Here is a 24,843-nt window from a genome sequence, read left to right as displayed (position 1 = left end):
CTCCTCTGCTGGGCTGGTCACCCCTAACTGCTCACAACTGCCCTCCCCTGCAGGCCTGGTCCCCCCCAAATGCCCTCCCCAAATGCCTGGTCCCCGCCCCCCAACTGCCTTCACCTGCAGGCCTGGGTCACCCCCCCCCCCCTCAACCGCCCTCCCTTACTGGCCTGGTCTCCCCAAACTGCCCTCCTCTGCTGGCCTGGTCACCCTAACTGCCCACAACTGCTTCCCCTGCTGGCCATCTTGTATCCCCATGGGGGCAGCCATCTTTGACCACATGGAGGTGGCCATCTTGTGTCTTGGAGTGACAGTCAATTTGCATGTTGCTCTTTTATTAGATAGGATTTCTAAAGAGCTGTGTCTGTTCTTATTGCCTGGAATACCCAAAAATTCATTATTTCCATTTTCATGGACTTAAACTAAGAAAGATCTGAGCAAATCATTCCAGTACTAATATTACCAAAAACATTTTGTACCAATATTCTTACCATAGTAAAGTTTGGAGAAAAGTAGCACTTTTAATATTGCAATATGTTTATAAACCTCAAATTCTAAAGCATGGAAATTTAAAATTATGGAAGAAAAACTGACTCAAGGAACTTTGGTACCCTGCAGATTTAATTTCTCAATTGTTTGCTTATCTGCCATCCTTCCAAAGAAATTTTATTTTTTTTCTGCAAACATCAGAAGTTCTTGGGACATGCAAGTTATATGTACAAGTAAATAAACTTTACAAGTATGTGAAAAGACCCATGTTAACTTGAGAAAGAATGACATGAAAAAGGGTGTCTGTCATGTCAGTTTTAACTTGTTTTAATAACACGAAATACAAGTACAAAACATTGTACAAGTAAGTATACTTTTTACTACTTGGAGATGGAATACATTTGTGTTTTTTACCAGAATCTGTATCACCCACTACTATTCCTATGCGGTTTTAACATGAATAAAACAAACAAACAAACAAAAAACACATAAGTCTTTTCAACCGTTGTTTTTAATCTTAATATCTTTGTTCAGCTGCTTTTGGAGAATTAAGAAATACAAAATCACCTTGGCCAAGAGTTTTGAGTGGGTAATTTTGTTATTTCATGTTGGCTGAAATCTCCCTTATGTTGGCATTGCAAAGACACTGTGCGCTGACAGAGGACAGGAAAGAGTGTTGTCTTAATAGCCCTCTTAAAAGTTCAGAAGGCAAAGGACCGTTTCCTGTAAAGTACAGAATATTGTAATAAATAACAGCAACAGAGGACCATAAAGCCCCGCATGTGCTGAAGAGCAAGTCTGCAAATATTTAAGTGAGCGTAACATCATGTAATAAAGAAAAAGTAAACTGTGCGTAAGTGTCCTGAATTCAGCCTCCATAGCATACATCGGTTTTCAGCCATTTCAATTAAGACTTTTCTTATAATAAACAAAAAAAAAAACGATGAAAGTAGCATTTACTGTGTTGTAAATGCAAATAAAAAATAAAAAATACTGCTAATTCCATAAAATATTTGGAACTAATTTTGTTTTCATAAATAAATAAAATGGTGTTGGTGTTTATCTCTTTGTAAAGTTTTAATTATCATTCTTACTGTTTTAAAAAAAAAACATTCAAACTAATGTCAACCTTTAAGAATAAACCTTGGAATATTTAAAAGAACTTGTTTGCAAAAATGAGACCACATTTTTCATTGCCAGAATTATGCTTTGTTCTTGGCGGAATCATCTTTGTTTCTTCTTTTTACGTCCCAATTATAAACCCTGGCCATATCTGCAAGAATTGTTAAAGAAAATGCAAGTGCAATTCTAAAGATAACATTTGCAGTGACTAGGTATGCACACAAATCATACACACAAAATGCTGGCGACAAGTAAGTGTTGTGAGCCATCTTGCTGTAATATCATTTGCTACGAAAATACTGGAACTAAATTCCACCGAAATGAAGTCAAGGTGTCAAATCAGCAATTGTTTAGCATCTATAATCAATTGTGGTATGACATTTAACATATATGTGCTTGACGCTGTCAACAGTTTTAAAGACAGCCCCTTATCCTAATAGGTAACATTTAAATTAATACAATAATCAATAATTTTACCTTTGCCCTTCCCTTTAACAGGCCAGTCACTCAATTTATTAAGCACAAAAAAAAAAATTATTAAGCATCTACATCTTTTCCTTTCCACAAGCAGCACCTGTGTAGGCCTTCACGTATCAAATACTTCTTCCATGGATAGTGATTTTGGCATTGTATCCACAGTCATCATCATAATCCAGGTCATCTAGATTTGCTCCTATGCTACCTTCTGGGAATTATACAGGGATTTTTTTCTCTAGATGAAGTCTTTACATTCAAGTTACACACCATCCCTGCTGTGGGCCTCAAACAGGCCCACCTTCCCTCACTCAAGCACTCAGTGCCTGCCAGGTGCTACGTACTATGGAGAAGAGAGCGAAAGCACAGCTTCTATACTTGAAGAACTCGGAGTCTGACATGAAAAACAAAAGAAGAACTATGTGCAAAGTGCTAAGTAAGCCCGGAGGAACAACAAAACACCCTGAGAGGGTCAGAAAATTCCAGAAATGTTCTGACGCTTGTGCTGAAATATGAAGGATAAACAGTAAGCCAGGGCCAAAACCGGTTTGGCTCAATGAAGAGAGCATCGGCCTGCAGACTGAAAGGTCCCAGGTTCGATTCCGGTCAAGGGCATGTACATTGGTTGCGGGCACATCCCCACTAGGGGGTGTGCAGGAGGCGGCTGATGGATGATTCTCTCTCATTGATGTTTCTAACTCTCTATCCCTCTCTCTTCCTCTCTTTAAAAAAATCAATAAAACATATTAAAAAAAAAAAAAAGTAAGCCAGGTATGGCCGCCCAGTGTGGCTCAGCAGTTGAGCGGCGACCCATGAACCAGGAGGTCCCAGTTCAATTAGCAGGCAGGGTACATGCCCAGGGCTGTGGGCTCCATCCCCAGTGTGGAAATGTGCAGGAGGCAGCCGATCACATTGTTCTCTCCCATCAAGGATGTTTCTATCTCTCTCTCCCTCTCTCTTCCTTTCTGAAATCAATAAAAACATGTTTTTAAAGTGACCCAGATAACAAGAGGATATCATTCCAGGCAGGAGGAACAAAGTGAGGAAAAGCAAAGGGCGTAGCACTCTGGGAGAGGGGGAGAGAATGGCTGATTGAGACGATCCAGAAGCTGGGCCGCCTGGGGGAGGGCCAGGGCAGTCAGTGGCAGGGCACTGGGGTCTAAGGCTGACTGGTCTAAGAATAAGGACATTCTTCTCGTTTAAGCAATGTTAAGTAGGAACACCAAAGACATCTTTGCCCTTCCCTCCCTGTCTCTTGCTAAGGAAGGATACTGACTTCAGTGGTAGTAAACTGATCTCGAAGAAAGTCAAGGTCCTCCTCCAGAGAATCCAGGTTCTTCGTGGCAGTGGTCAGATTCTTTTCCAACAATGCCTGGGCTTCATCGATATCATATTCAAGCATTACATTAGCCTGGGAGGAAGAGAGGAAGTCATGGGGATTACTGAACATTTACACAGAGCAGGGGTTGGGCAAAATCCAGCTGGCCGCCTTTTGTCTGAAGTTTTACTAAAACCCAGCTATTCTCCATGAACTGCTGCTTTCAGGCCACAGTGTCAGAGCTGAGTAGTTGTGACAGTGACCAAGAGGTCTGCAAAACCAAAAGCATTTACTCTCTGACCCTTTATAAGTGTATTGAGCCCTGGCCAGTTTGCTCAGTGGTTAGAGCGTCAGTCCTCGGACCAAAGGGTCTTGGGTTCAATTCCCAGTCAAGGGCACATACATGGTTGCAAGTTTGACCTTGGCCCAATGAGGATCAGGGTGCGTGCGGGAGGCGGCCATTCAATGTGTCTCTCACGTTGATGTTTCTCTCTCCCCCAACTCTCGCTCTGTCTCTCCCCCTCCTCCCTCCCTTCCACCCTCTCTAAAAATGAATGAAAAAAAAACATCTTCAGGTGAGGAATAAAAAAAAAAGTTTATTGACCCCTGGGTTAGAGAATTTATTTACATACATTATATCATTTACTCCTAGTAAGACAACCCTGGTAAGACAAGTTATTTTCATCTTTACAGTTAAGCAAACAGGTTGAAAGGTTAGGATGCTTGTGTTTGCATAGCTAGTTAAGTAAATGGGAGAATTAGGATAAAAACCAATATGTTTTAGATACCAAATCCTACCTTTCCATCATGACACTAAATAGTGTTACATTTGAATCCATTTAAATAGCTGTTTCTGAGGTTAAGAATCAATAATCTAAGTTTTCCAATACTTCTATGTTTGAATCAATAAGAAAAATAGCTAGCTTTTACTGTCCCCCTTCTACCTCCAACAGATAGATGTTAGGGGTGCAGGCAAGGTGACTTTCTGGGATTCTCAAGAGCTGGTGTTGCCCTACCCAGTGTGGCTCAGTGGATAGAGCGCTGGCCTGCGAAATGAATGGTCCCAGGTTCGATTCCGGCCAAGGGCATGTACCTTGGTTGTGGGCACATCCCCAGTAGGGGATGTGCAGGGGTAGCTGATTGGTGGTTCTCTCTCATCAATGTTTCTAGCTCTCTCTCCCTCTCCTTTCCTCTCTTAAAAAAAAATCAATTTAAAAAAAAAAAATATATATATATATATATATATATATATATATATATTTTTTTTTTTTTTTTTTTTTTTTTTTTTTAAAGAGCTGGTGTTACTGCCAACACTTGCGGTGCATGCACCATGGAGGGGGAAACCATACCTTTCCCAGCCCCCAACTCCTCCTATCACCTGACTTACCACCAAGCATTTCCTGAACAACTGTCCTCATCGGATAAAAGGAATTTAAAAATCACTCTCAGGATCACCGTAAGCATCCAATGAGACAACATGGAAGTGTTTGGCAAAAAGCAGGTGCTGCAAAAATACCGACTGAATAACGCAACCTGTGATCATTAGAAAACTGCATGAAAATTCACATAATATATTTAAAAACACTTCATTCGTGCCAAAAAACATCAATCATTCTGCAGGAAGTACCCTGTGCCAAGACTTTCTCCTCGGTTGAGCCACTCCTCAAACGCTGCCTTATCAGCCTCTGCACTTGACCGTCTGCTAGGCGTCTGGAGACTGCCATGCCCCAAACACAACTCCGAGTCCCCCCGCAAACCGTTAGTGCTTTGCCGCAATATGAGTTTCCTGCTCGTTGTCTTTTGACTTATGATTTCTGACCTCCGTGGCCTAAAAAAACCATTCCTGTTTCAGGGTTACAGAATAAGTCACCTCGGAATTGGCCTAAACTTTGCTGGTGTCGGCACTTTGAATATGTGATCTATATGGAACTCATCCTAGTGTGAGATGTAGGTGGGCACCAGCTGTAATCCTTACCAGAGTCCTCTGCTGTCACAGGCTAATATATGGAATCTTCTCACCCCTATCTGCTGATGGAATGTGGGTGGAGGGGAAGAGAAAGCAAGGTGTATGACCCCTAGGATTCAAGCTACTTGGTGAATAGCTGTTCCGCTCGCAGAAGTAAAACTCAACAAGTGTGGGAATAATTGTATAGAATTAAGTGTACAAACTCTGAAAATATTACGATCAACAAAAACCAGGGGGAGGAACTAAGGGACAGAGAGGTGAGTTTCTTGTGTACTAAACTGTCCACCTCTCGTAGGTCTCTCTCAGGGGTGATTCCACAAAACAGCAGCAAGGGGAAGTCCTCAGTAGGGAAAGCTGGGAGCATTACACTTGACTTTCTATCTTTATATGGGAACTTGCCTGAGCTAAAAAGACCTATGGATGGCTAGCTGGACCAGCGGTCACCAACCGGTGGTCCACGAGGTCCGAAAGGTTGGCGACCACTGAGCTAGACAATCAGGAATGGCTTGATTAGGAGACTGAGAAGAATAATAAAGGAAACATCAAAGCAAGGCCTATGAAATCATCTAAAATGGAAGTGTATGGCTTAAAAATTGAACTCCAGCCTCAAGGTTGTTTTAATAATAATCTCCCCACACACACACTAAGTTTAGAGTGATCTCTCTAGAACTTACAAACTCCTATTGAGAAGGAACATTTATCTGAGGTCCAGCAGTTCCCTCTATTGCTCCGCCTTCAGTCACATAGAAGAGATAAAGCAGTAGCTGAAGGGAAGTAGGGCTTGGTCAGCTGTGTGTGTTTGGGACTTTTTTTGTAACAATCTTCATCACACTCCTGGTTTCGGTCCATTTCTAATAGGGACCACCCGAATCCCACCCCTTCCTTCAACGGCCAAAAGGAGATAAGCATTTCCGTAGCTCAAACAATACCGTGTGCTGGGAAAACAATGTCAGCCAATGAAGCTGTGGCTGTTATATTTACTTACCCCCAGCCACAGACACACTTTATCGGTAGGAGGAACCGAAGCTTTGCAGTACAGGTTATCTGCCAGTAAGAATCTGGTCTCCATTGAATTGGTTGATTCCTTAAAAAAAACAAACAGTACTATAAGCAGGCGAGTTTAATATCAAGGTCATAAAGGAGAGAGCTCACAGATGAATCTAAGCCATTTAAAACAGTACCATTATGTGCCCGGCCGGTGTGGCTCAGTGGTTGAGCATCAACCTATGAACCAGTAGGTTACGGTTCGATTTCTAGTCAGGGCACATGACCGGGTTGCAGGCTCGCTTCCTAGCAGGGGGCATGCAGGAGGCAGCCGATCAATGATTCTCTCAAACCATATTCCACAGAGATGATTCAGAGGTTCCACATTCTATCTCTCCCTCTCCCTTCATCTCTGAAATTAATAAAAATATTTTAAAAATAAAAATGAATGAAAAATTCATTTTTAATAAAAAATAGCATTTTAAATAAAAATTATCATTTTTAATAAAAATTAATTTTAATAAAAATTAGCACCATCATGCAAGCTAAGTATAGTGGTAAAAGAAGTAAATGCTTAGAGCCAGATGGCTGGACATGGACTCTGGTTCAACTGCGTACTACCTGTGTAAATTCGGCATATTACCTAACCTCTGTGTCTCGGGTTCCTCATGTGTAAAATATGGATAATAGTCCCCACACATATGAAGGATATCACAAGCACAGCGTGCGTGCGAACACACACACACACACACACACACACACACACACACATACACACCAGTGCCAGGTACAGGGTAGGTACACAAGGGTTAGCTATTATTCTTAATCAGTGCTTTATGCCCAACCAACCAGTTCTGAAATCTTACCAAGTTCACCGACATCCAGTAATGTACTGGAAATGCAGTTATTCTACCAGTCAAGTAATAAATCATAGAACCTTTTAATACAACATCCCTCTGAAATTTAATTTTTACAGATTTCTTTTATTTAATGAGTACTGGATTAAGACTCTGACTAGCTATGTGGCACTGGGTAAGAACTTCTCTGTAGCTGTATGCTCAGCTGTGAAACGAGAATCTGGAACATACATTTTAAGATTCTTTCCAGCTCTAGAAGTCGTGGACTCCCTCCTTATTCTCGGGGAGAATGGTAACAACAACAAAAAACCTTCGATGCTGCTACTGCAAAATAAGACGTCTTCTTTTTGTATCTACAATAATTTCAAGTTGCATTTAAATTTGGCAACTATACACAGAAATAAAATAATCCAAGCATGGGCCCTAGAATTAAACCTGGTTCGGGGGAGGAAGCACACTGTCCACACATCAGTACACGTGGTCGAGAAGGCTGACTGGAGTCCCAGCGCAGATCAAGTACCAGTGAGCAGAGTCAAGAAAGATGCATCTCTGAAGTATCCTGGTCCCCTCACAATTATAAACAAAAATGCACTTACTTTTTTCTTCTGCATGTATTTCAGAATTTCTAAAGTCTGCTTAATTTCAGGAATCTGGCCCTTTAGCCTGTGAATAAGAAAAAAGGTTAACCTAGGACTTTGTAGCAAGAATAAACACCAGGACACAGTCTTACAAGCTTTGCCTGTCCTGTTGATATGTTCTTGAGGACTATTTACAAATATAAAATATTTCAGATATTTCACAAGGTTTATCAGAATATTTAAGATATAAATATTTATGAACATATTTAGATACGATAACAGTATTTCTAGAATTACCTATGGTACACAAAGCCCCGTCTATCCGACATCACATCATGATTAAACATTTCAAGAGCAAACCATATTCCAGAGATGATTCAGAAGTTCCACATTTGATCAAAACTGCATTTTAAATGGATTAATTTTTAATATTATATAACGTGCATTCAAATATTATATTCTGAATTTGAAACCACTGTAAACCAGCAGCTCGCCGGCTGCTCCTGGCACAGACAAATGCATCACAGTCAGCCAAATGCCAGCCAAGGACCCTGGCAGCGTCTCAGGGCATACACTTGTCACACTGTGAGAAATGTACATCACCTGACTGTGCACACACCACATTATGACTCTTTTAAGCTTTGGGTAATTTTTTCTTGATAAATGCTTTAAGTTGATAAATACTTTTTAAAGTTATAAATGGGTCATTTGTTTAAAGACAGAAATTTTAAAAAATGATGATAGGCATGATGAATTTGATCACATACAACAGGTTAAGTTACATCAATAGCTACCAGCAATACTACTAGCCTAGAACTACAGCCACACACAAAAATGCATCTATCAATAGACACAGGCTTTATATACGCTTCACAGAAAGTATGTCAGAATAACTCACAGACCTAAATGTTAGTTAGGTGTATTCATTTGTAAAATAGCTAACACACACACAACATAAGTATTGTATGTTCAGATCAAGTTTTTTGCCATGCAGATTATTTCTATGATATATTTTTGTATGTACAAATTGTATGTAATACAGAAATTAGGAAGCACATTAATGAAGCAAGCAGCTGCAGCCCCAGCCAACTTAGGAACCGGAATGCCGAGCCACTGGGCATGTCCAAGCACTGCATACCCCCACACCTTTCCCCATTCCCAGAGACAGCAGCTCCCCGGAACTGTGTGTTCAGTCACTTATCCTTTTTCCAATCGCTCCGTCACATACATATTTCTTAGCCCGATAAAAACAATCTCCTGCACTTTAGGGGGTTTACTTTTTAACCGCATTTAGTTTCCTAGGACTTGTTCATTCATTTTCACTGCTGTGTAATATCCAATTATGAATACAAAACAATTTATCTAATCTCCTGGAAAAAGAAGAATTGGGTCAGTTTTTGGCCTTTGTTATTATTTGAACAGTGGAGGTCTCTAGTCTTGGGAGTAGGTAGGGAAGTGAAGTAGCTTAGAAAGGAAGTGGACCAAGTCTCCAATGGGGGAGTAGGCTAAGAAAGAACGTTCTCCTTCTAAATTGCCCTGGGTGGATCACTATACCCCCGCATAACTGTTACAGGGTAGAAAAACAGTAGAATTGGCCAGGGACAGGAGGAGCTGGGAAGATGAGTACCAGTATGTACCGGCCTCAGCAGTCTCCACTCCCTACTCCCACACCCAGGGTGATGTCAGTGAAGAAAGCCAAGAAAAAGAGAATTCCTGTAAGCCACGTTACTTGGTTAGGGAGGCAGCATGTCTCCAGCCACGCCCTATATCTTAACGCCAGCAGTATTCTTCCTACCCCTCCAAACCAGGATGGACTTACATGACTCCCGCCCCCACATACGTTACTGGCAAAAGTAACTAATATCCCTGAGAGAATATGAGCTGACAGGGAAAAGAAATGGTAATCTGATCAACTCAACTGTAATTAAATAAAGAAAATAAACTCAACAACCTCTATCAGATGAAACAAAATTAAATACTAAAAGATAACATTATACAGTAAGTATTAAAAGTACCTCAAAGAGAAAAGACAGGATATTGGTCATATGAAGAAGAAACAAGCAGATACAATAAGAACCAACCAAAACGACTAGTTATAGAAAATCTAATAATGGTGGAAATAAAGGACTCACAGATATCCGCCTAATTGCCAAAAGACAAATGAAATACAAAGTCAGCAGAAGAGAAGAGATGATAAAAAGAAATGAAAAGCAGAATTGGAAGTGTCAACATCCATATTAACAGGCATTCCCAGGAGAGAAGGAAAAAATTTAACAGATGATAGAAAAAAAAAGACTTTCAATTGACAATCACAAATTTTCCAGTTAAAGAAAAATAAAAGGCATGTGATTCACGTATTAAAGAGATCGCCATAAGAGAATTATGAAGCACTATAGAAATTTTACATAGCTGAAGGTAAAGTTAAATAACAGACTACAAGGAAAGATCTGCACCGTATGTAAAGAAAAAGGTTAGTATTCAAGCTACATAGAGCTACCTGCTGCAAAAACACATAGCTGACATCACCGAGGTGAGGGGAATTCCAGAAAAAAAAATAAAAGGACCTGGCTGGTGTTGAATGGCTCAGTGGTTGAATATTGTCAACCTATGAACCAGGTCACAGTGTCAGGCCACATGCCCAGGTTTTGTGGGCTCAATCCCCAGTGGGTGCATGCAGCAGGCAGCCAATCAATGACTCTCTCTCACCACTGATGTTACTATCAATTTCTCTCCCTCTTCCTTCCTCCTTCTGAAATCAAGAAAAACATATTTTAAAAAATAAAATGAAAGGGAAAAAAACTAGAAAAGGCTTTGAGTTGAGCAGTGAGAAGACAGGCGAAAAGTAGGCATCATAAGGCAGGTGCCAATACCAGCTACAGACCTGAGCTGAGCCCCTGACTTACTTAAGAACTTGGAATAGCACTCAAGTGGTTCAAGGCTGGTATAGAGTCACAGGTCCAGGCAAAAGCAACATCCTCTATGAATAAAGGCAAGCCCCAGAGGTATACATACAGCAGTTAGAGGAAGCTGACATACACAGTTGGCCCCTGAATAGACTTTTGAACTGTGTAGGTCCACTTACACATGGATTTTTAAAATAAATACTGAATATATACTTTCTCTTCCTTATGATTTTAACATTTTCTTTTCTCTAGCTTACTTTATTGTACAAATACAGTATACACTGAGTGGCCAGATTATTATGATCTCTGAACACATAATAACCTGTCCACTCAGTGTATATCCTATATAATAAAAGGCTAATATGTAAATTGTCCCCTCGACCAGGAGTTCAACCAGCAGGCAGGCCTGCCAACCGCCCATGTCCCCTCCCCCTGGCCAGGCTGGCCAGACCCCACCCATGCACTGGGCCTCTAATACACACATACACACACACACACATTGAGTGGCCAGATTATTATGCGTTCAGAGATCATAATACTCTGGCCACTCAGTGTATAATACAATAATATACAAAACACAAAACATATGCTAATACACCACGTATAGGTAATGCTTCCAGTCAACAGTAGGCTATTAATAGTCAATAAGCAAATTTCTGACTGCAGGGAGGGAGAGGGTGGACACCCCTAACCCCTGCATTGCTCAAGGGTCAAATGTAGTTAGTTAAGAAGTTAAGAAAGCTATCCACACATAGACAAATTATAATGAAGATGACCCTGAAAGTATCTAAAAACAATAATTTGTTTGCATAAAAAGACAGGCTGAATATAATAACAATAAACCATACGTTGTTTACATAGAAAACCCTTAACTATAAGTCATAAAAAAGGTTGAAAATAAAGGGATTGGGAAAGATACACCAAGTCATATTAGCCAGAAAAAAGCTGGGGTAGCTGTAAGTATCTAACAAAACAGATTTTAACACAATCAGCATAATTTTAACTATGCTTAAATGAAATTTATATAGGCTTAAATTCACCAAGATGACATAATTCTCAGATTGCATGCACCTAATAAAATAGGGTAGAAAGTTTTTCTTTTAAAGAATAGAAATATTTCAGGTTAAGATGGTAACAGAGCAGCGCTCCCGCCTCTAACCGCTCAAAGAGCCAGAGATCGCCATAAGAGAATTATGAAGCACTATAGAAATTTTACATAGCTGAAGGTAAAGTTTTGTGGGAAGGCAGCAGAGAGTTTCCGGAGTGACAGAAACTACAGGGCTAAGACTCCTGCAAGGGAAGAGACTGAGAGGTAAACTGATTTCCTGCAGCCCCTTTTCCCAAGCAGTACATGAGGGGGTGCTTCTTGTTATAGAAGTACGCCAGCTTATTAATAAATAAAAAAGAATGAACTGAATTAGAACATCATCTTCTTGCAATTCATAATAAATGGACCTAGTCATTTGAGTATCATAAAAAGGGTCAACTAAATACTATGTCTCTTAATGGAAGAACAATAAATAAACTTATGAAGCAATGTTGCCAAAAAAAAAAAAAAAAACCACACCTTAATACGATCAAGACAGTAGATCCAACTACCAATTTATTGTAAGTGGAAAAAACAAAGAAACATGTTTGAAAATCCCACAATTGCTTTGAAATTTAGCACAACACACTTCTGAATAACTGGATTATAGATCTAAATGTGAGTGAGAAATCAATAAAGCTTTAAGAATAAAGCATTAAGAGAATATCTTCACGGACTTGGAAGAGACCAATATTTCTTAAACAGGATATAAAAAGCACTAACCACTAAGGAAGAAGATTGCTAAACAGAACTTTAATAAAAGGTATTTAGATCAGAGCTGGAACTTGAAAAAAAAACAAAACAAAAACACGTCAACTTTTTTAAAGTTTAAGTCAAATACGATTAACTTTTTTGAAAACTTGGAGATTTCTATGCTTACCTCCTTTTCTTTTGAGCAAGGTTGAGTTCCATAAACTTATACTTCTGATACTGTTCATCCAACTTCTTCAGCACTGTGTCCGCAGTCTCGTTCCCCGGCTGTTTCATGTAGGAATCCACATCTTCCTTTAATATCAAAAATAATACATTTCAAATTTTAAGCCCAGCCAGCATGGCTCAGTGGGTGGCACAGACCTATGAGCCAGGTCACAGTTTGATTCCCGGGGTTGCATGCTCCATCCCCTGTAGGGAGGAGGCAGAATCATTGATGTTTCTATGTCTCCCTCTCCCTTCCTCTCTGAAATCAATAAAAATACGTTTTTTAAATTTGGAATTTGCATGCCTAATCTGATTTTTTACTTCTTAGCTCTATTTTTAAAACATAAAAGAAGCCCTAGCTGATTTGGCTCAGTGGATAGAGCGTCGGCCTGCGGACTGGAGGGTCCCAGGTTCGATTCCAGCCAAGGGCACATGGCTGGGTTGTAGGCTTTATCCCCAGTAAGGGGCGTGCAGGAGGCAGCCAATCAATGATTCTCTCTTATCATTGATGTTTCTCTTTTCCTCTCCCTTCCTCTCTGAAATCAATAAAGATATATATTTTTAAAAAACATAAAAGGAATGCTTGTGTTTTTCTCCCAAGGCTTATTTTTTTGTTAATCCTCACCCAAGGATATTTTTTCCATTGATTTTTATTTCGAGAGAAAGAGAAACATCGATGTGAGAGACACACCCGTTGGCTGCCTCCTGCACATGGCCTGGGGCCGGTGATCAAACCTTTCAGTCCGGGGCCAAGGCTCTAACCACTGGGAAACCAGCTCGGGCATCCCAAGGCTTGTTTTTAACTGAAGTGGTCATTTTAAAAGGTTAGACCATTTCAGAAAGTGCACACACATTTTGTTTTTGTTTTATTTTGTTGTTGTTAATCCTCACCTGAAGATACTTCTCTATTAATTTTTCAGAGAGATTGAAAGGGAGGAAAGGAGGGAAGAAGAGAGAGAAAAGAGAGAAACATGGACATGAGAGATATTAATACATCCATTGACTGCCACTGGCATGTGCCCGATGGATCTGGGGACTGAGGGCTGGGGATCGAGCCTGCAACTCAGGTACATACCCTTGACCAGGAATCAAACCCTTGGCCCTTTGGTCCACAGGCCCATGCTCTAACTGCTGAACCATACTGGCCAGGGCAGTGTACATACACTTTGTAGCTAATTTACTCTTCCTCCACTTCCTCTTTTCATTTTTACTTATGCATAAGGAAAGAATGATGACCTTGTCGCCTTTATGCATCCTCCCTGAGATCTTAGTAGTAAATATTATATAAAAATTAGCAACAAACACATTGCCGGTCATGTGCCCTGGCCACAAAATAATTCAACAGATTTGAATGCCAAGATTATTGACTTTATTACTTAAATTTTTAACTCGAAAGTTCTACCATAGAAAAAAAATGCTACATGTGGGCATTAGGTTCCCAAGGCAAGCCACAATACCTCTGTAAGAATCAAGTGTCTGAAATAAAATAAACCCAAAAGGCAATCAGAACAATCTTTTGTACAGGAATAAGTAAGCCCAACAGAACCAGTAAAACCAAACAGCATTTTATTTATTTTTTTAAAATATATTTTATTGATTTTTCACAGAAAGGAAGAGAAAGGGATAGTCAGAAACATTGATGAGAGAGAATCATCAATCAGCTGCCTCTTGCACACCCCCCACTGGGGATGTGCCCACAACCAAGGTACATGCCCTTGACCAGAATCGAACCTGGGACCTTTCAGTCCGCAGGCCGATGCTCTATCCACTGAGCCAAACCATCTTCGGCCCAAACAGCATTTTAAAAATGTACCCTACATGCTGATCCTTCATTGTAAGTAAGTTAAATCCGATAATCTATGGTCTCTGGCATCTCTACATCATTATTCTTTTTTTTTCCAATAAATATCTTTATTGATTCAGAGAGGAAGAGAGGAGAGAGATAGAAACATTAATGATGACAAGAGAATCATTGATCGACTGCCTCCTGCACGCCCCCCCCACTGGGGATGGAGCCTGCAACCCAGGCATGTGCCCTTGGCCGGAATCGAACCCGGGACCCTTCAGTCCCCAGACCAATGCTCTACCCACTGAGCCAAGCCGGCCAGGGCTCTACATCATTATTCTTACCCGCGCTTATTAACCACAGGGGAATATTTTAGCCAAAACAAAGCAAGAAGAAAAAGGAAGAGGAACACAGCAGTGGAGTGAACTATGAAACTATCACACTAATGATGCAGTAGAAGAAATCGAAAAGGTGACGCTGAGGCGATGATTGAGTTGCGCATGTAAAATGGCAGTATCATCTTCCTAGAAGAGTCGCTGCAGGAAAGAGAAATAAGTCAGTTTCTAGGACATGGACGTTTCTGAGGAGCTTAGAGTCTAGCAAGGAGAATTAACCATACCAACATAAGACTTGGCTAAAAGATGGCATGTGCCCAGCCGGTATGGCTCAGTGGTTCCATTCCTGGTCAGGGCACATGCCCAGGTTGTGCGCTCGATCCCCAATAGGGGGTGTGCAGGAGACAGCCAATCAGTGATTCTCATCACTGATGTTTCTAATCTCTCTCCCTCTCCCCTTCCTCTCTCAAATCAATACACACACACACACACACACACACACACACACACACACACACACCATATTTGTCTTATATGATTTCCAAAAGATCACTATCAGATACAACACTTATTACATCCAGGAGTAAACAGCAATTGGGAACAAGAGGCAGGATTCAAACTCTGGTCTATTTAGAAGCCAGTGTTCCCCCTATAATAAATACCGTGCTACTGCCATTAATTCAGGAACGTAAAAATACATTACATAAAATGTGGATGGCTTATTATATCATGTTGGTAGAAATTTTAACTCTTAAAAAAACTATTTTAACGAAACCGGTTTGGCTCAGTGGATAGAGCTTCGGCCTGCGGACTGAAAGGTCCCAGGTTCAATTCCGGTCAAGGGCATGTGCCTTGGTTGCGGGCACATTCCCAGTAGGGGGGGGTGCAGGAGGCAGCTGATCGATGATTCTCTCTCATCGATGTTTCTAACTCTCTATCCTTCTCTCTCCCTCTCTGTAAAAAAATCAATAAAATATATCTTTTTTAAAAAAGCCCTCAGATAGTTTACCTTCCTGAAATAGATTTGTAAAGTCAACTATAACTGAGCACATTGATGTCGTATGTAAGGCTCTATGAAAATGCAATGTGACCTTTAGTTATGAGTTTGTACTATGTGTCAGGCACTGTGCTAAGACCAGGAGAAAATGCCAGGGAGCAAGATAAATACCCCCTTGTCTCCCAAGGGGGTAAGTAGAGGCTCTGGAGGCCCACAGGTTGCCCAAGTTCAAATCCTGTGTGGCTTGGGGCACGTTACTCAAGGATTCTGTGCCTCAGTTTCATCATCTACAAAATGGGCATGATCACAGCACCACCTTCTCCAGAGTTATGTAAAAGCATTAGGAAAATGCCTGGCACTCCACACAGGTTACCTCTAGTTACGTGTGTGTGTGTGTGTGTGTGTGTGTGTGTGTGTGTGTATTGATTTGAGAGAGGAAGGGGAGAGGGAGAGAGAGAGATTAGAAACATCAGTGATTAGCTGGGAGATAGGTGTAATGAAATAAATGGCACATCTCAGGGAGAGAGAAAGCAAAATAATTGAAGAGAATAACTACAAAATTGAATCAGCAGACACAAATATGCAACATACAGTGTATATAAAAGTAATTCAAATAAAAGAAACTAGTCTTTTGGAGATGTAAGAAATGATTACCAAAAAGATGAGAGACAAGGCAATAAAAGATACAATCCAAAAGGTCGAGAAAATTCCATTAAGACTTTATTTATACCTGGTGGAGGGGGGAAGAAATTTGGAACCTTTGTAATAATATGAACAATAAAGATTGATTTAAAAAAAAAAAAAAGACTTTACTTATAGTAGCTTAACCAGAACTGAGTGGGAAAAGACATAACACCAGTCAGGTTTTCTCTCATTATTCCAACAGTTTTAAATACTATTTCTAGAACAGCCCGATGGAAGAACAAGATTGAACCATCTACTTTTCCCTCTTTGTTTGGACTTTGTTTGGACTAGCTGGATTGCTCAGTGGGTAGAGCATCCGCCTGGGGTCTGAAGGGTCCTGGCTTCGATTCTGAACCCAGCATCTACTTTTTCCTCCTCGTTTTGTGAAGCCACCAAATTGCATCCCGTGGCCTCCTCTCTCACCTCCACACATTTGATTACTAAGTTGTTAGGATGATGTGCCCCGGACCAAATACGATTATAACGGGGCTTCCTTCGGAGGCCTCATGACAGCCCGCTGCCTACCGGATAGAGCCTGGGTTCCTTAGCATAGCACACAAGGACCTCGCATTCTCGCCCCGGCCTAATCTCCAAGGAGACGGGGCACTGCATCCCTTCAACAGACGGGGTGTCCTTCCCTATTTTCACACTTCAGACCAGAAGTCCTGCCTGCTCACTGCATCCCAGGTCACCATTTATCTGCCCGGCTCTCCCGCATCCAGGCTGAGACTCAAGCCTCCCTCTGCCCCCCTTTTCCAGGCAGCGGAGGATGAAACCCGGGGCCCGGGGGGGGGGGGGGGGGGATTAAGGGACCGCCCCGCTCCCAAATCTTCCCGCCCCAGGCCCCCATCTCCCCTCAGTCCTTCCGGGACTGCGTTTCCCCCCGCGGATCCCAGCCCGGCTTAGTCTACACGGGGCGGAGGGCAGGAGGGGATGCGGCGCGCTCTCCCGGACCCCTACCGCAGCTCCTTCCCCCCCCAGCCCAAACCGAAAACCGGAAGGGGCCGCGGCCTAGGACCAACATGTCTCTCACCACAAACACGGCCTCCGGAATCCCCAGGTGGAGCCGCCGCCCGTTCCCGGCAGCGAGTTCCAAGCCACAGGCATCTCTAGCCACCGCCATCTTGGGGAAGCTCGCGCGCGACTAAGAGCTTCTGGAGCCACCGGCCGCCGAGGGCCCGTGATTGGCTCGCTCGCAACGCCAAGGCCCGCCCCTCCCTCGCGAGAACGCGCATTGGCGGACAAGCAGGAAGTAGCCGCCCCTGCGCCGAGCGGCCCGACCTCTGCGTGCTGATTGGTTGCGCGCATGTGAGTGACAGGTGTGGGAGGGCCTCGCGGGGGGAAGCTGGCTTCGTGGGAAGAACCAATGGGGACTCCTGGGAAAAGGAACCTTGGGGATTTGGGCGAGTGGGGCGGGGAGCGGGGCTGGAGGAGCCTGGAAATCAGGGACGAAATCGGACCCCATTCCCACCCCAGAGCCGGCAGATCCCTCCAGAATCCCAGAGCCGGAAGACCCCTCCAGAGTGGCCTTCACAGCGACCTGATCCCCTCTCGGATGCAAGCGAAACTAGGACCTAGGACTTAAGGTGACCAGACGTCCCGCTTTTGGCGGGACAGTCCCGCTTTTTGTCCCCATCTTTCAAAAATCGGGACTGTCCCGCCAAAAGCGGGACCTCTGGTCACCTTAACCTAGGTGCCACCACAGGGCTTCATGGGTGCCTTTCTGGTCCCACCATAGCAGCGAGCTTGCCCACCCTTGAAGGGGACTTAGAATCCATCACACCAATCTTTCCTGAAAGCCAACTTGGATCAGAATCTCGCGACCGCAGCTCAAACATTTTCAAAAGTTCATAGTCTTGCCCTAGCTGCGTTGCTCAGCAGGTAGTGCATCCGCCTGTGGACTGAAGGGACCCAGTTTCGATTCTGGTCAAGGGCACATGCCCAGTTGCGGGCTGGATCACCAGTGTGGGGCGTGCAGGAGGGCAGCCGGTCAATGATTCCCTCTCATCCTTGATGTTTCTATCTCTCCTCTCTCCTTTCCTCTCTGAGATCAATAAAAGTATGGCGTGTGTTTTTTTAAAGTTCATAGTCTACATACACAATGTTTGTTCCTGTCTTTGCTTGAACTGGAGTGCCAGCCAGTGAAATGGTGCCTCGCCCCCTCCCAAGAAGCCTACCATGAGCCAGGCCCTTTATGAATAAAGGCTAAATGTCAGCTTCCTTCCTTAGTGGGGACACATAGTAATAAGTGATTAACATTTATATAAAAACTAACTACATGCTAGACACTAAGTAGTGTTATTTCATCCCTATAGCTCAGTATGAGGGACTGCTATATCCCCTAGTTTACAGACAAGTAAAGGGCCTTAAAAGTGAACCATTTGGCCAAGACCGGTTTGGCTCAGTGGGTAGAGCGTCAGCCTGAGGACCCAAGGATCCCAGGTTCGATTCCGATCAAGGGGACCCCCAGTAGGGGGTGTGCAGGAGGCAACTGGTTGATGTTTCGCTCTCATTGATGTTTCTGACTCTCTATCCCTCTGTCTTCCTCTCTATAAAAAAATCAATAAAATATATATATTTTTAAAATAATAAAAAAAAATAAAGTGAACCATTTGTAAGAGAATAGGATATTGTAATAGTCACATACCTGGTAGGAAGGGAGCACAAGTGGAAGACACTGCCTAAATTGTATTTTAAAATGAGAATAACAATGCCTGGCTGGTGTGGCTCAGTGGTTGAGGTTTGTCCTATGAACCAGGTCGCTGGTTTGATTCCCAGTCAGGGCAGATGCCCGGTTGCAGGCTTGATCCTCAGTAGGAGGCGTGCAGGAGGCAGATGATCAGTGATGTTACTCACAATTGATGTTTCTAACACTCTCCCTTCCTCTCTGAAATCAGTACACACACACACACACACACACACACACACACACACACAGAGATACCTTTAAAAGAAGCATAGTGAGAATAGTATGTCAGCTCTTAGGAATGGAGAGAAGGAAGGAGTAATTAAATAGATGTAAAGGGTAAAAAGTAGGAGGTGGGTGCATGGGACAGACTAAGTCAGAGACGGGAAAACAAGCTACTGCTGCCAGAACTGTAAGAAATGTTCAAGAAGGTGTCTGTGTCAGGTTTTGTCCTTCTAACAAACTCAGGAATCTGTTCAGGAAAGGGTGTGGACTGGATACTGGGAAATGTGTGGACCTAGAGGAGTAAGGAACATGGGAGAGGTTTTAGACTGGAAAAAAAAAGGGGGGGGGGGAGAAACTAGAGGACTGAACATAGGGGGTGGGACTAGAGGACTGGGAGGCGGGGTGTGAGCTGGAAATATGAGTGATGTGAAAGAGTGAAGAAATTGGGCGGGGCAGTAGGACTAGTTGCCCGGTGAGCGAAATTCATGCATGAAAGGGAAGGGGGTGTCCCTCAGCCCAGCCTGAACCCTCTCCAATCTGGGACCCCTCAGGGGATGGCCGACTGCTGGGGGATGTCCCTGTGGGATCGGGCCTACACCAGCAGTAGGATATTCCTCACAATTCGGGACTGCTGGCTCTTAACGGCTCACCTGCCTGCCTGTCTGATAGCCCCTAACCACTCTGCATGCTGGCCTGCTCACCCCCAGTTGGCCCCTCACCAGCCTTCTCACCCCCAACTGCCCCCCTTTGCTGGCCTGATCGCCCCCAACTGCTCCCTGGCCGGCCTCATGGTCCCCACCTGCCCCCCCCTGCTGGCCTCATGGCCTCCTACTGTTCCTCTGCTGCCGGCCTGATCACGCTATCTGCTCCCCTGCCAGCCAGCTAACCCCAAATTGCCCCCCCCCCCGCCAGCCTGTTTGCCCCTTCAGCCCAGCATGTGCCCTCTCGCAGTCCAGGAGCCTTTGGGGGATGTCCGACTGACAGCTTAGTCCCGCTCCCCCACCCCGGGGAGCAGGCCTAAGCCATCAGTGGGATATCCTTAGTGCTGCAGAAGAGGCTCCTGCCACCACCACTGTACTTGCCAGTCATCAGCCCAGCTTGAGACTAAGAAGCACTCCCCCTGTGGGAGCGCAATGACCACAAGGGGGCACCTCCAGCCCTGCACTCCCATCATCCCTCCACCACCACAGGGAGCTGTCCTCCCTGGATCGCTGTCCCCTCCCTCTGCCTGCTGGCACCCACCTTGGCTGGCCTGGTGCCGCCCACTTGTGGGACCCACCCCCTCGCTAACGAGTCATTCCACTGTTCAGTCGATTTGCATATTAGGCTTTTATTACATAGGATTGGTTGATTCTTGTATGTGCCCTGACTGACTGGGGGTTGAACCTGCAACCCTAGCACAATGGGACAATGCTCCAACCAACTGAGCTACCTGGCAAGGGTAGCAGTTTTAATTTTATTTTTCATTTTTAGATATATTTTTTATTGTTGATAGTATTACAGATATCTCCCATTTTCCCTCCCTTCCCCCTCCTACCCATCCCTCAGGCCTTCAGCACCCTGTTGCCCATGTCCATGGGCTATGCGTATTTGGTTTATCTCTTCTCGTTCCCCCAACCCCTCGTCAAGGTACATCAGTCTGTTCCATGCCTCCCTGCTTTGGGTCCTATTTTGCTGGTCAATTCATTTTGTTCATTACATTCCATAAATAAGGGAGATCTTGTGATATTTGTCTTTCTCAGTTTGGCTTATTTTATTTAGCATAATATTTTCCAGGTCCATCTATGCTGTGGCAGTTTTAATTTTATACAAACACCTACTATATGACCCAGCCATTCTGCTCCTAGGTATCTATCCAAGAGATAAATCCACAATTGTCCACAAAAAATGACTCGTTCAAGAATGTTTCCAGCCCTAGCCAGTTTGGCTCAGTGGGTAGAGCGTCAGCCTAAGGACTGAAGGGCCCCAGTTTCCGGTTGAGGGCATATGCCTGGGTTGTGGGCTCGAACCCCAGTAGGAGGCGTACAGGAGGGAGTCAATCAATGATTCATCATTGATGTTTCTATCTCTCTCTCCCTCTTCCCTTCTCTATGAAATCAATAAAATATATATATATTAAAAATGTTTTCAGGCACATGAAAACATGCTCAAAGTCACTAATTATACGAGAGATGCAAATCAAAACAACAATGCGGTACCATCTCACACCTGTCAGAATGGCCAACATCAACAAATCGACAAATGACAAGTGTTGGCGAGGTTGCGGAGAAAAAGGAACCCTCGTGCACTGCTGGTGGGAATGCAGACTGGTGCAACCACTGTGGAGAACAGTGTGGAGTTTCCTCAAAAAACTGAAAATGGAACTCCCATTTGACCCAGTAATCCCACTCCTAGGAATATATCCCAAGAAACTAGAAACACCAATCAGAAAGGATATATGCACCCCCATGTTCATAGCAGCACAATCTACAATAGCCAGAATTTGGAAACAGCCTAGGTGCCCGTCAGCAGATGATTGGATCCAAAAACTATGGTACATCTACACAATGGAATACTATGCTGCCATAAAGAAGAAGGAATTCTCATCATTTGCAGCAACCTGGATAGAATTGGAGAACATCATGCTGAGTGAAATAAGCCAATCAATGAAAGAGAAACACCACATGACCTCACTCATTTGTGGATAATAAAGAGCATTATAAACTGATGAACCAAAAGATAGATATAGAGACAGTAAAGCAACAAGCAGATTGTCAAATTACAGCGGGGAGGGGAGGAGGATCTAGGGGAGATAATAGATCAACCAAAGGACTTGTATACATGCATATAAGTACAACCAATGGACATAAAACTATGGGGAGGGAGGGGGGCAAAAAAATCATTAAAATATGTAAAATAAATTAATTAATTAATTAAAAAAATAAAATAAAATAAAATACATTATTTAAAAAAATGTTTTCAGAGCTTATATGTGTACATCAATTTAAAATTTATTTTTAAAATAATGAGTATGAATAAATATAATTTCACAGAAACAAACATTACATTTATCACCAGCATAAATAAAGTAAATAAATTTCTAAAAGATGTTAAGGAGAGGGAAATTATTCCAATGCAAGAAGGGATAGTAAACAACAAATTCTAAACCCATAGCTAAATCTAAACAAAAAACGATTTATATAAATATTAATATTCTTAACTTAAGAAGTGTAAAATATTTGACCACCCAACCGTACAAGTTGGTTAGAAATGCCCTAGTAATTTAAAAACTTAAAAGTGTCCTAAGTTCCTAATGTTAGTTTGGAAGGGAGAGTAAGATACTAACTTTAGATTTTGAAGAATAACTATTAAAGCGAGAAATACAATGCTTCATCTCCAATATATTGAATTGGAGAGATCTCAACAGTATTGCTTGTTTATTTTACTTGGATGATGTGGATGGTTTTGTTCCGCTGTAGAGAGATCACCGTTTTTCCCCCACCATTGAATTCAGTGGTTTTGCTTCAGCACTTCTACATGAATTGTACCTCCTTGAAAGAAAGATAGATATGTAAATCTTGCTACACTCATCCATGTTACCACTGCCTGCTTCCACTTCCATGCTCAAGCTATAGTTTGCCTGTGATATCAAACTTCTGTCTATACATCTACTAGTTGAGATTCTCATTATCATTTGACTAGAGACCCAGTGCATGAAAATTCATGCACTGGAGGGGGGGGTGGTCCCTCAGCCTGGCCTTTCTCCTCTCACAGTCCGGGAGCCCTCAGGGGTGGGAGGCAACCCAGCAATCAGGGGAAGGTGACGTCCCCATCACACCTCTGCTGTTGCCACTGCCAGCAGCATAAGCCTCAGCCGGCCCTGGTTACCTGAGCTTTGGGCAACACTGGGTGGCTGAGCAGCTGTCATCCAAGGCTTGCCTGCGCTTGGGCCTGCCCTGGGCAGCTCGGAGGCTGAGAGGACTGGGGGTCTCCAGAGGCAGGTGCCATATGCCTGCCACCCTGGGGGGCTGAGGGGACTGGGCACCACCATCTTTGAGGGCATGGCAGCTAATTAGTATATTCCCTCTTTATTGGCTGTGGGTGCTGCCATCTTTGTGACAGTGTGAGGGTCAGTTAGCATATTCCCTCTTTATTAGATAGGACACTCATTGCCCTGAAATCTTCCATCCCTGAATTAATCATTCCCTCCTTTGACACCCCCCCATAGTGCTTTGTGCTTTCCGATCTGTTTATAGGTTTGTCTGGAATATCTTTTCTTTACGCCACTGACTAGCTAACTATTTTTAAATCTTAGCATTAAACTTAGGTATCACTTCTTTGGGAAGTTGTCCTTGAAACTCCAGGCTGAGTGACCTGCCTCTGTGGTACTGATCCCAGTGGGGTTTGTTGAATGAATGAATAAAAGGATTGTGAATAGCTATCAGAACCCAGTTGTGGTTTAACAACATGGGTTTGTAGATGACCAGGTCTGCACAGATGTGTGTCTTTCTACAAGGATGAAAATGCTAGAGAATTCGTTTTTCTTCTATGGAAGACCACCAGTTTTACAATATGTAAAACTCATTTCTAACACTGGTCCTGCCTCCAGCGACTGCACATCTCTACCAAGGCCTTGAGGAGCAACAGCTCAAACATGCCTGATTTTCTGTGAATGCAGTGGGACGTTGGTTGGTCTCTAGGTCTTGCTGGGTATAATCCATGGATGGAAGTGATATTGGAAAAGGAGCTCCCACTGAAGCTGGAATCTATGGATTCAAATGGAAAAGAAAACAAAAAGTGAAAACTTCATTAGTATTTCATTGCTTTCCTAATACAAAAGCACCAAGAGGACAATTAGTTCCTCTAGAATAATTATTACATTTGATAGATGTCAACTGAAGGGAATGTTAAATGTCAGAGAGAGAGAGAGAGAGAGAGAGAGACAGAGAGACAGAGAGAGACAGAGAGAGATCTGTGAAGTAGTTGCTAGTGATAATGAGTGAAGTGAGAAGACCTAAGGAATAGTTCTTGAAAAGCAGGGACTCTTTATGAAAAAGAAAACTCCTGCATCTCCAGGCCAATAATCCTCATGGGAAATGGAAGGGAGGGAAGTTTATAAGTAGACGTGGAACAAGTTAAATATACTATATAAATAGTATACGTGTATCTTTTTTAAAAATATATATTTTATTGATTTTTTTTTTACAGAAAGGAAGGGAGAGGGATAGAGAGCTAGAAACATCGATGAGAGAGAATCATCGACCAGCTGCCTCCTGGACGCCCCCCACTGGGGATGTGCCTGCAACCAAGGTACATGCCCTTGCCCGGAATCGAACCTGGGACCCTTCAGTCCACAGGCTGATGCTCTATCCACTGAGCCAAATCGGTTTCGGCTATACGTGTATCTTTGATGAAATATTTTAGTTACAGGTATGTCAGTTCATATGAACATTTAAGTTAA

At 42.9% G+C, this 24,843-nt stretch overlaps 1 protein-coding gene across 1 annotated transcript; it reads right to left on the bottom strand.

Annotated features, from left to right (window-relative positions):
* Positions 1-795: 795 nt before the first annotated feature.
* Positions 796-17,635, bottom strand: VBP1 (VHL binding protein 1). The gene is made up of 6 exons (XM_036415798.2): positions 17,526-17,635; positions 12,653-12,777; positions 7,801-7,867; positions 6,349-6,447; positions 3,352-3,490; positions 796-1,756 (listed from the first exon to the last, which is right to left on the bottom strand). The coding sequence occupies exons 1-6, from the start codon at positions 17,613-17,615 to the stop codon at positions 1,686-1,688; spliced, it is 591 nt and encodes a 196-aa protein (XP_036271691.1). The 5' UTR covers positions 17,616-17,635; the 3' UTR covers positions 796-1,685.
* Between the last annotated feature and the right edge of the window lie 7,208 nt (positions 17,636-24,843).

The sequence above is a fragment of the Pipistrellus kuhlii genome, unplaced genomic scaffold, assembly GCF_014108245.1.
Source record: "Pipistrellus kuhlii isolate mPipKuh1 unplaced genomic scaffold, mPipKuh1.p scaffold_m20_p_51, whole genome shotgun sequence".
Taxonomy (NCBI): domain Eukaryota; kingdom Metazoa; phylum Chordata; class Mammalia; order Chiroptera; family Vespertilionidae; genus Pipistrellus; species Pipistrellus kuhlii.
This window is presented reverse-complemented; position numbering and strand designations above follow the sequence as displayed.

Bases quoted from the DNA above. Each gene is read 5' to 3' on its own strand.
- VBP1 (XM_036415798.2), bottom strand. From the start codon at position 17,615: ATGGCGGTGGCTAGAGATGCCTGTGGCTTGGAACTCGCTGCCGGGAAC. The intron at 12,778-17,525 runs GTGAGAGACATG...TTGATATTAAAG, and splicing joins TTCCGGAGGCCGTGTTTGTG to GAAGATGTGGATTCCTACAT. The intron at 3,491-6,348 runs GTAAGTAAATAT...TCTTCCTCCCAG, and splicing joins AAGTGTGTCTGTGGCTGGGG to GCTAATGTAATGCTTGAATA.